Consider the following 12,778-nt stretch of genomic DNA (forward strand, 5'->3'; position numbering starts at 1 on the left):
CAGACCCTAACCCAGACCCAGACCTTAACCCAGACCTTAACCCAGACCATAACCCAGACCATAAACCCTAACCCAGACCATAAACCCTAACTCAGACCATAAACCTTAACCCAGACCATAAACCCTAACTCAGACCATAAACCTTAACCCAGACCTTAACCCAAACCCTAACTCAGACCATAAACCCTAACTCAGACCATAAACCCTAACTCAGACCATACACCCTAACTCAGACCATAAACCCTAACTCAGACCATAAACCCTAACTCAGACCATAAACCCTAACTCAGACCATAAACCCTAACTCAGACCATAAACCCTAACTCAGACCATAAACCCTAACTCAGACCATACACCCTAACTCAGACCATAAACCCTAACTCAGACCATAAACCCTAACTCAGACCATAAACCCTAAACCAGACCCTAACCCAGACCCTAACCCAGACCCTAACCCAGACCCTAACCCAGATCCTAACCCAGACCCTAACCCAGATCCTAAACCAGACCCTAACCCAGACCCTAACCCAGATCCTAAACCCAGACCCTAACCCAGACCCTAACCCAGACCCTAACCCAGACCCTAACCCAGACCCTAACCCAGACCCTAACCCAGACCCAGACCCAGACCCTAACCCAGACCCAGACCCAGACCCTAACCCAGATCCTAAACCCAGAACCTAACCCAGAACCTAACCCAGAACCTAACCCAGACCCTAACCCAGATCCTAACCCAGACCCTAACCCAGACCCTAACCCAGACCCTAACCCAGACCCTAACCCAGACCCTAACCCAGACCCAGACCCTAACCCAGACCCAGACCCAGACCCTAACCCAGATCCTAAACCCAGAACCTAACCCAGACCCTAACCCAGACCCTAACCCAGATCCTAACCCAGACCCTAACCCAGACCCTAACCCAGATCCTAACCCAGACCCTAACCCAGACCCTAACCCAGACCCTAACCCAGACCCTAACCCAGACCCAGACCCTAAACCCAGACCCTAACCCAGACCCTAACCCAGACCCAGACCCTAACCCAGACCCTAACCCAGACCCTAACCCAGACCCTAACCCAGACCCTAACCCAGATCCTAACCCAGACCCTAACCCAGACCCTAACCCAGACCCTAACCCAGACCCTAACCCAGACCCAGACCCAGATCCTAACCCAGACCCTAACCCAGACCCTAACCCAGACCCTAACCCAGACCCTAACCCAGATCCTAACCCAGACCCTAACCCAGACCCTAACCCAGACCCTAACCCAGACCCTAACCCAGACCCAGATCCTAACCCAGACCCTAACCCAGACCCTAACCCAGACCCTAACCCAGACCCTAACCCAGACCCTAACCCAGACCCTAACCCAGACCCAGACCCTAACCCAGACCCTAACCCAGACCCTAACCCAGACCCTAACCCAGACCCTAACCCAGATCCTAACCCAGACCCTAACCCAGACCCTAACCCAGACCCTAACCCAGACCCAGATCCTAACCCAGACCCTAACCCAGACCCTAACCCAGACCCTAACCCAGACCCTAACCCAGACCCTAACCCAGATCCTAACCCAGATCCTGAAGTGAAGGATATATGTCTTGGTCTTCTTCTGCAGTTCGTCCTGCCAGAGGTCGTATCTCTTCAGCTCGTGTTCGATGACATTCATACACAGAGCTCCGATTTTATAGTGGGTCACCAGCCCATGGAACTGGGAGAAACTACATGGAGATAGAAGGTTTAGGGTTAGAGGACTGTAGCCCATGGAACTGGGAGAAACTACACGGAGATAGAAGGTTTAGGGTTAGAGGACTGTAGCCCATGGAACTGGGAGAAACTACATGGAGATAGAAGGTTTAGGGTTAGAGGACTGTAGCCCATGGAACTGGGAGAAACTACATGGAGATAGAAGGTTTAGGGTTAGAGGACTGTAGCCCATGGAACTGGGAGAAACTACACGGAGATAGAAGGTTTAGGGTTAGAGGACTGTAGCCCATGGAACTGGGAGAAACTACATGGAGATAGAAGGTTTAGGGTTAGAGGACTGTAGCCCATGGAACTGGGAGAAACTACATGGAGATAGAAGGTTTAGGGTTAGAGGACTGTAGCCCATGGAACTGGGAGAAACTACATGGAGATAGAAGGTTTAGGGTTAGAGGACTGTAGCCCATGGAACTGGGAGAAACTACATGGAGATAGAAGGTTTAGGGTTAGAGAACTGTAGCCCATGGAACTGGGAGAAACTACACGGAGATAGAAGGTTTAGGGTTAGAGGACTGTAGCCCATGGAACTGGGAGAAACTACATGGAGATAGAAGGTTTAGGGTTAGAGGACTGTAGCCCATGGAACTGGGAGAAACTACACGGAGATAGAAGGCTTAGGGTTAGAGGACTGTAGCCCATGGAACTGGGAGAAACTACACGGAGATAGAAGGTTTAGGGTTAGAGGACTGTAGCCCATGGAACTGGGAGAAACTACATGGAGATAGAAGGTTTAGGGTTAGAGGACTGTAGCCCATGGAACTGGGAGAAACTACATGGAGATAGAAGGTTTAGGGTTAGAGGACTGTAGCCCATGGAACTGGGAGAAACTAGATGGAGATAGAAGGTTTAGGGTTAGAGGACTGTAGGCCATGGAACTGGGAGAAACTACATGGAGATAGAAGGTTTAGGGTTAGAGGACTGTAGGCCATGGAACTGGGAGAAACTACATGGAGATAGAAGGTTTAGGGTTAGAGGACTGTAGCCCATGGAACTGGGAGAAACTACATGGAGATAGAAGGTTTAGGGTTAGAGGACTGTAGCCCATGGAACTGGGAGAAACTACACGGAGATAGAAGGTTTAGGGTTAGAGGACTGTAGCCCATGGAACTGGGAGAAACTACATGGAGATAGAAGGTTTAGGGTTAGAGGACTGTAGCCCATGGAACTGGGAGAAACTACACGGAGATAGAAGGCTTAGGGTTAGAGGACTGTAGCCCATGGAACTGGGAGAAACTACACGGAGATAGAAGGTTTAGGGTTAGAGGACTGTAGCCCATGGAACTGGGAGAAACTACATGGAGATAGAAGGTTTAGGGTTAGAGGACTGTAGCCCATGGAACTGGGAGAAACTACATGGAGATAGAAGGTTTAGGGTTAGAGGACTGTAGCCCATGGAACTGGGAGAAACTAGATGGAGATAGAAGGTTTAGGGTTAGAGGACTGTAGGCCATGGAACTGGGAGAAACTACATGGAGATAGAAGGTTTAGGGTTAGAGAACTGTAGGCCATGGAACTGGGAGAAACTACATGGAGATAGAAGGTTTAGGGTTAGAGGACTGTAGGCCATGGAACTGGGAGAAACTACATGGAGATAGAAGGTTTAGGGTTAGAGGACTGTAGCCCATGGAACTGGGAGAAACTACATGGAGATAGAAGGTTTAGGGTTAGAGGACTGTACGCCATGGAACTGGGAGAAACTACATGGAGATAGAAGGTTTAGGGTTAGAGGACTGTAGCCCATGGAACTGGGAGAAACTACATGGAGATAGAAGGTTTAGGGTTAGAGGACTGTAGCCCATGGAACTGGGAGAAACTACATGGAGATAGAAGGTTTAGGGTTAGAGGACTGTAGCCCATGGAACTGGGAGAAACTACACGGAGATAGAAGGCTTAGGGTTAGAGGACTGTAGCCCATGGAACTGGGAGAAACTACACGGAGATAGAAGGTTTAGGGTTAGAGGACTGTAGCCCATGGAACTGGGAGAAACTACATGGAGATAGAAGGTTTAGGGTTAGAGGACTGTAGCCCATGGAACTGGGAGAAACTACATGGAGATAGAAGGTTTAGGGTTAGAGGACTGTAGGCCATGGAACTGGGAGAAACTACATGGAGATAGAAGGTTTAGGGTTAGAGGACTGTAGGCCATGGAACTGGGAGAAACTACACGGAGATAGAAGGTTTAGGGTTAGAGGACTGTAGGCCATGGAACTGGGAGAAACTACATGGAGATAGAAGGTTTAGGGTTAGAGGACTGTAGGCCATGGAACTGGGAGAAACTACATGGAGATAGAAGGTTTAGGGTTAGAGGACTGTAGGCCATGGAACTGGGAGAAACTACATGGAGATAGAAGGTTTAGGGTTAGAGGACTGTAGCCCATGGAACTGGGAGAAACTACATGGAGATAGAAGGTTTAGGGTTAGAGGACTGTAGCCCATGGAACTGGGAGAAACTACACGGAGATAGAAGGTTTAGGGTTAGAGGACTGTAGGCCATGGAACTGGGAGAAACTACACGGAGATAGAAGGTTTAGGGTTAGAGGACTGTAGGCCCATGGAACTGGGAGAAACTACACGGAGATAGAAGGTTTAGGGTTAGAGGACTGTAGGCCCATGGAACTGGGAGAAACTACATGGAGATAGAAGGTTTAGGGTTAGAGGACTGTAGGCCATGGAACTGGGAGAAACTACATGGAGATAGAAGGTTTAGGGTTAGAGAACTGTAGGCCATGGAACTGGGAGAAACTACATGGAGATAGAAGGTTTAGGGTTAGAGGACTGTAGGCCATGGAACTGGGAGAAACTACATGGAGATAGAAGGTTTAGGGTTAGAGGACTGTAGCCCATGGAACTGGGAGAAACTACATGGAGATAGAAGGTTTAGGGTTAGAGGACTGTACGCCATGGAACTGGGAGAAACTACATGGAGATAGAAGGTTTAGGGTTAGAGGACTGTAGCCCATGGAACTGGGAGAAACTACATGGAGATAGAAGGTTTAGGGTTAGAGGACTGTAGCCCATGGAACTGGGAGAAACTACATGGAGATAGAAGGTTTAGGGTTAGAGGACTGTAGCCCATGGAACTGGGAGAAACTACACGGAGATAGAAGGCTTAGGGTTAGAGGACTGTAGCCCATGGAACTGGGAGAAACTACACGGAGATAGAAGGTTTAGGGTTAGAGGACTGTAGCCCATGGAACTGGGAGAAACTACATGGAGATAGAAGGTTTAGGGTTAGAGGACTGTAGCCCATGGAACTGGGAGAAACTACATGGAGATAGAAGGTTTAGGGTTAGAGGACTGTAGGCCATGGAACTGGGAGAAACTACATGGAGATAGAAGGTTTAGGGTTAGAGGACTGTAGGCCATGGAACTGGGAGAAACTACACGGAGATAGAAGGTTTAGGGTTAGAGGACTGTAGGCCATGGAACTGGGAGAAACTACATGGAGATAGAAGGTTTAGGGTTAGAGGACTGTAGGCCATGGAACTGGGAGAAACTACATGGAGATAGAAGGTTTAGGGTTAGAGGACTGTAGGCCATGGAACTGGGAGAAACTACATGGAGATAGAAGGTTTAGGGTTAGAGGACTGTAGCCCATGGAACTGGGAGAAACTACATGGAGATAGAAGGTTTAGGGTTAGAGGACTGTAGCCCATGGAACTGGGAGAAACTACACGGAGATAGAAGGTTTAGGGTTAGAGGACTGTAGGCCATGGAACTGGGAGAAACTACACGGAGATAGAAGGTTTAGGGTTAGAGGACTGTAGGCCCATGGAACTGGGAGAAACTACACGGAGATAGAAGGTTTAGGGTTAGAGGACTGTAGGCCCATGGAACTGGGAGAAACTACATGGAGATAGAAGGTTTAGGGTTAGAGGACTGTAGGCCATGGAACTGGGAGAAACTACATGGAGATAGAAGGTTTAGGGTTAGAGAACTGTAGGCCATGGAACTGGGAGAAACTACATGGAGATAGAAGGTTTAGGGTTAGAGGACTGTAGGCCATGGAACTGGGAGAAACTACATGGAGATAGAAGGTTTAGGGTTAGAGGACTGTAGCCCATGGAACTGGGAGAAACTACATGGAGATAGAAGGTTTAGGGTTAGAGGACTGTACGCCATGGAACTGGGAGAAACTACATGGAGATAGAAGGTTTAGGGTTAGAGGACTGTAGCCCATGGAACTGGGAGAAACTACATGGAGATAGAAGGTTTAGGGTTAGAGGACTGTAGCCCATGGAACTGGGAGAAACTACATGGAGATAGAAGGTTTAGGGTTAGAGGACTGTAGCCCATGGAACTGGGAGAAACTACACGGAGATAGAAGGCTTAGGGTTAGAGGACTGTAGCCCATGGAACTGGGAGAAACTACACGGAGATAGAAGGTTTAGGGTTAGAGGACTGTAGCCCATGGAACTGGGAGAAACTACATGGAGATAGAAGGTTTAGGGTTAGAGGACTGTAGCCCATGGAACTGGGAGAAACTACATGGAGATAGAAGGTTTAGGGTTAGAGGACTGTAGGCCATGGAACTGGGAGAAACTACATGGAGATAGAAGGTTTAGGGTTAGAGGACTGTAGGCCATGGAACTGGGAGAAACTACACGGAGATAGAAGGTTTAGGGTTAGAGGACTGTAGGCCATGGAACTGGGAGAAACTACATGGAGATAGAAGGTTTAGGGTTAGAGGACTGTAGGCCATGGAACTGGGAGAAACTACATGGAGATAGAAGGTTTAGGGTTAGAGGACTGTAGGCCATGGAACTGGGAGAAACTACATGGAGATAGAAGGTTTAGGGTTAGAGGACTGTAGCCCATGGAACTGGGAGAAACTACATGGAGATAGAAGGTTTAGGGTTAGAGGACTGTAGCCCATGGAACTGGGAGAAACTACACGGAGATAGAAGGTTTAGGGTTAGAGGACTGTAGGCCATGGAACTGGGAGAAACTACACGGAGATAGAAGGTTTAGGGTTAGAGGACTGTAGGCCCATGGAACTGGGAGAAACTACACGGAGATAGAAGGTTTAGGGTTAGAGGACTGTAGGCCCATGGAACTGGGAGAAACTACATGGAGATAGAAGGTTTAGGGTTAGAGGACTGTAGGCCATGGAACTGGGAGAAACTACATGGAGATAGAAGGTTTAGGGTTAGAGAACTGTAGGCCATGGAACTGGGAGAAACTACATGGAGATAGAAGGTTTAGGGTTAGAGGACTGTAGGCCATGGAACTGGGAGAAACTACATGGAGATAGAAGGTTTAGGGTTAGAGGACTGTAGCCCATGGAACTGGGAGAAACTACATGGAGATAGAAGGTTTAGGGTTAGAGGACTGTACGCCATGGAACTGGGAGAAACTACATGGAGATAGAAGGTTTAGGGTTAGAGGACTGTAGCCCATGGAACTGGGAGAAACTACATGGAGATAGAAGGTTTAGGGTTAGAGGACTGTAGCCCATGGAACTGGGAGAAACTACATGGAGATAGAAGGTTTAGGGTTAGAGGACTGTAGGCCATGGAACTGGGAGAAACTACATGGAGATAGAAGGTTTAGGGTTAGAGGACTGTAGCCCATGGAACTGGGAGAAACTACACGGAGATAGAAGGCTTAGGGTTAGAGGACTGTAGCCCATGGAACTGGGAGAAACTACATGGAGATAGAAGGTTTAGGGTTAGAGGACTGTAGCCCATGGAACTGGGAGAAACTACACGGAGATAGAAGGCTTAGGGTTAGAGGACTGTAGCCCATGGAACTGGGAGAAACTACACGGAGATAGAAGGTTTAGGGTTAGAGGACTGTAGCCCATGGAACTGGGAGAAACTACATGGAGATAGAAGGTTTAGGGTTAGAGGACTGTAGCCCATGGAACTGGGAGAAACTACATGGAGATAGAAGGTTTAGGGTTAGAGGACTGTAGGCCATGGAACTGGGAGAAACTACACGGAGATAGAAGGTTTAGGGTTAGAGGACTGTAGCCCATGGAACTGGGAGAAACTACATGGAGATAGAAGGTTTAGGGTTAGAGGACTGTAGCCCATGGAACTGGGAGAAACTACATGGAGATAGAAGGCTTAGGGTTAGAGGACTGTAGCCCATGGAACTGGGAGAAACTACACGGAGATAGAAGGTTTAGGGTTAGAGGACTGTAGGCCATGGAACTGGGAGAAACTACATGGAGATAGAAGGCTTAGGATTAATACTGATATACTAGACTAAATATACTATAGGGTTACAGGGTGAATACTGATATACTAGACTAAATATACTATAGGGTTACAGGGTGAAAACTGATATACTAGACTAAATATACTATAGGGTTACAGGATTAATACTGATATACTAGACTAAATATACTATAGGGTTAGAGGATTAATACTGATATACTAGACTAAATATACTATAGGGTTACAGGGTGAATACTGATATACTAGACTAAATATACTATAGGGTTACAGGGTGAATACTGATATACTAGACTAAATATACTATAGGGTTACAGGGTGAAAACTGATATACTAGACTAAATATACTATAGGGTTACAGGATTAATACTGATATACTAGACTAAATATACTATAGGGTTAGAGGATTAATACTGATATACTAGACTAAATATACTATAGGGTTACAGGGTGAATACTGATATACTAGACTAAATATACTATAGGGTTACAGGGTGAATACTGATATACTAGACTAAATATACTATAGGGTTACAGGGTGAATACTGATATACTAGACTAAATATACTATAGGGTTACAGGGTGAAAACTGATATACTAGACTAAATATACTATAGGGTTAGAGGATTAATACTGATATACTAGACTAAATATACTATAGGGTTAGAGGATGAATACTGATATACTAGACTAAATATACTATAGGGTTACAGGGTGAATACTGATATACTAGACTAAATATACTATAGGGTTACAGGGTGAAAACTGATATACTAGACTAAATATACTATAGGGTTACAGGATTAATACTGATATACTAGACTAAATATACTATAGGGTTAGAGGATTAATACTGATATACTAGACTAAATATACTATAGGGTTAAAGGATTAATACTGATATACTAGACTAAATATACTATAGGGTTAAAGGATTAATACTGATATACTAGACTAAATATACTATAGGGTTAGAGGATTAATACTGATATACTAGACTAAATATACTAGATAGGGTTACAGGGTGAACACTGATATACGGTAGGGTTACATAGTATAGGTCAACTGTAGGCCATGGAACTGGGAGAAACTACACGGAGATAGAAGGTTTAGGGTTAGAGGACTGTAGGCCCATGGAACTGGGAGAAACTACATGGAGATAGAAGGTTTAGGGTTAGAGGACTGTAGGCCATGGAACTGGGAGAAACTACATGGAGATAGAAGGTTTAGGGTTAGAGAACTGTAGGCCATGGAACTGGGAGAAACTACATGGAGATAGAAGGTTTAGGGTTAGAGGACTGTAGGCCATGGAACTGGGAGAAACTACATGGAGATAGAAGGTTTAGGGTTAGAGGACTGTAGCCCATGGAACTGGGAGAAACTACATGGAGATAGAAGGTTTAGGGTTAGAGGACTGTACGCCATGGAACTGGGAGAAACTACATGGAGATAGAAGGTTTAGGGTTAGAGGACTGTAGCCCATGGAACTGGGAGAAACTACATGGAGATAGAAGGTTTAGGGTTAGAGGACTGTAGCCCATGGAACTGGGAGAAACTACATGGAGATAGAAGGTTTAGGGTTAGAGGACTGTAGCCCATGGAACTGGGAGAAACTACATGGAGATAGAAGGTTTAGGGTTAGAGGACTGTAGGCCATGGAACTGGGAGAAACTACATGGAGATAGAAGGTTTAGGGTTAGAGGACTGTAGCCCATGGAACTGGGAGAAACTACACGGAGATAGAAGGCTTAGGGTTAGAGGACTGTAGCCCATGGAACTGGGAGAAACTACATGGAGATAGAAGGTTTAGGGTTAGAGGACTGTAGCCCATGGAACTGGGAGAAACTACACGGAGATAGAAGGCTTAGGGTTAGAGGACTGTAGCCCATGGAACTGGGAGAAACTACACGGAGATAGAAGGTTTAGGGTTAGAGGACTGTAGCCCATGGAACTGGGAGAAACTACATGGAGATAGAAGGTTTAGGGTTAGAGGACTGTAGCCCATGGAACTGGGAGAAACTACATGGAGATAGAAGGTTTAGGGTTAGAGGACTGTAGGCCATGGAACTGGGAGAAACTACACGGAGATAGAAGGTTTAGGGTTAGAGGACTGTAGCCCATGGAACTGGGAGAAACTACATGGAGATAGAAGGTTTAGGGTTAGAGGACTGTAGCCCATGGAACTGGGAGAAACTACATGGAGATAGAAGGCTTAGGGTTAGAGGACTGTAGCCCATGGAACTGGGAGAAACTACACGGAGATAGAAGGTTTAGGGTTAGAGGACTGTAGGCCATGGAACTGGGAGAAACTACATGGAGATAGAAGGCTTAGGATTAATACTGATATACTAGACTAAATATACTATAGGGTTACAGGGTGAATACTGATATACTAGACTAAATATACTATAGGGTTACAGGGTGAAAACTGATATACTAGACTAAATATACTATAGGGTTACAGGATTAATACTGATATACTAGACTAAATATACTATAGGGTTAGAGGATTAATACTGATATACTAGACTAAATATACTATAGGGTTACAGGGTGAATACTGATATACTAGACTAAATATACTATAGGGTTACAGGGTGAATACTGATATACTAGACTAAATATACTATAGGGTTACAGGGTGAAAACTGATATACTAGACTAAATATACTATAGGGTTACAGGATTAATACTGATATACTAGACTAAATATACTATAGGGTTAGAGGATTAATACTGATATACTAGACTAAATATACTATAGGGTTACAGGGTGAATACTGATATACTAGACTAAATATACTATAGGGTTACAGGGTGAATACTGATATACTAGACTAAATATACTATAGGGTTACAGGGTGAAAACTGATATACTAGACTAAATATACTATAGGGTTACAGGATTAATACTGATATACTAGACTAAATATACTATAGGGTTAGAGGATTAATACTGATATACTAGACTAAATATACTATAGGGTTACAGGGTGAATACTGATATACTAGACTAAATATACTATAGGGTTACAGGGTGAATACTGATATACTAGACTAAATATACTATAGGGTTACAGGGTGAATACTGATATACTAGACTAAATATACTATAGGGTTACAGGGTGAAAACTGATATACTAGACTAAATATACTATAGGGTTAGAGGATTAATACTGATATACTAGACTAAATATACTATAGGGTTAGAGGATGAATACTGATATACTAGACTAAATATACTATAGGGTTACAGGGTGAATACTGATATACTAGACTAAATATACTATAGGGTTACAGGGTGAAAACTGATATACTAGACTAAATATACTATAGGGTTACAGGATTAATACTGATATACTAGACTAAATATACTATAGGGTTAGAGGATTAATACTGATATACTAGACTAAATATACTATAGGGTTAAAGGATTAATACTGATATACTAGACTAAATATACTATAGGGTTAAAGGATTAATACTGATATACTAGACTAAATATACTATAGGGTTAGAGGATTAATACTGATATACTAGACTAAATATACTAGATAGGGTTACAGGGTGAACACTGATATATGGTAGGGTTACATAGTATAGGTCAACTGTAGGCCATGGAACTGGGAGAAAGTGGGGACAAAACAGGGGACAAGCAATTAAAATACTGGAGGACCACTACTACCCAGATGGCACTCTATTTCCTGTATAATCAGTGGTGAGACTTCCTGTGTAATCAGTGGTGAGACTTCCTGTATAGTCAGTGGTGAGACTTCCTGTATAATCAGTGGTGAGACTTCCTGTATAATCAGTGGTGAGACTTCCTGTGTAATCAGTGGTGAGACTTCCTGTATAGTCAGTGGTGAGACTTCCTGTGTAATCAGTGGTGAGACTTCCTGTATAATCAGTGGTGAGACTTCCTGTGTAATCAGTGGTGAGACTTCCTGTATAGTCAGTGGTGAGACTTCCTGTATAATCAGTGGTGAGACTTCCTGTATAATCAGTGGTGAGACTTCCTGTGTAATCAGTGGTGAGACTTCCTGTATAATCAGTGGTGAGACTTCCTGTGTAATCAGTGGTGAGACTTCCTGTATAATCAGTGGTGAGACTTCCTGTGTAATCAGTGGTGAGACTTCCTGTATAGTCAGTGGTGAGACTTCCTGTATAATCAGTGGTGAGACTTCCTGTATAATCAGTGGTGAGACTTCCTGTGTAATCAGTGGTGAGACTTCCTGTATAATCAGTGGTGAGACTTCCTGTGTAATCAGTGGTGAGACTTCCTGTATAGTCAGTGGTGAGACTTCCTGTATAATCAGTGGTGAGAGTTCCTGTATAATCAGTGGTGAGACTTCCTGTATAATCAGTGGTGAGACTTCCTGTATAATCAGTGGTGATATGTCCTGTATAGTCAGTGGTGAGACTTCCTGTATAATCAGTGGTGAGACTTCCTGTATAATCAGTGGTGAGACTTCCTGTGTAATCAGTGGTGAGACTTCCTGTATAATCAGTGGTGAGACTTCCTGTATAACCAGTGGTGAGACTTCCTGTATAATCAGTGGTGAGACTTCCTGTGTAATCAGTGGTGAGACTTCCTGTATAGTCAGTGGTGAGACTTCCTGTATAATCAGTGGTGATATTTCCTGTATAGTCAGTGGTGAGACTTCCTGTATAATCAGTGGTGAGACTTCCTGTATAATCAGTGGTGAGACTTCCTGTATAATCAGTGGTGATATTTCCTGTATAATCAGTGGTGAGACTTCCTGTGTAATCAGTGGTGAGACTTCCTGTATAATCAGTGGTGAGACTTCCTGTGTAATCAGTGGTGAGAC

General features: G+C 44.5%; 1 protein-coding gene across 2 annotated transcripts in view; it reads right to left on the reverse strand.

The window, feature by feature from the left end:
* The window catches only part of LOC139550053 (kinesin-associated protein 3-like), a 73,091-nt gene that overhangs the window by 45,339 nt on the left and 14,974 nt on the right, over positions 1–12,778 (reverse strand). For both annotated transcript variants that reach the window (XM_071360637.1, XM_071360636.1), the window contains exon 7: positions 1,599–1,723. In XM_071360637.1, coding sequence (XP_071216738.1) covers positions 1,599–1,723 — 125 coding nt within the window. The remainder of the gene's footprint in view (positions 1–1,598; positions 1,724–12,778) is intronic.

Source organism: Salvelinus alpinus, chromosome 23 (genome assembly GCF_045679555.1).
Source record: "Salvelinus alpinus chromosome 23, SLU_Salpinus.1, whole genome shotgun sequence".
In the NCBI taxonomy this organism is placed as follows: domain Eukaryota; kingdom Metazoa; phylum Chordata; class Actinopteri; order Salmoniformes; family Salmonidae; genus Salvelinus; species Salvelinus alpinus.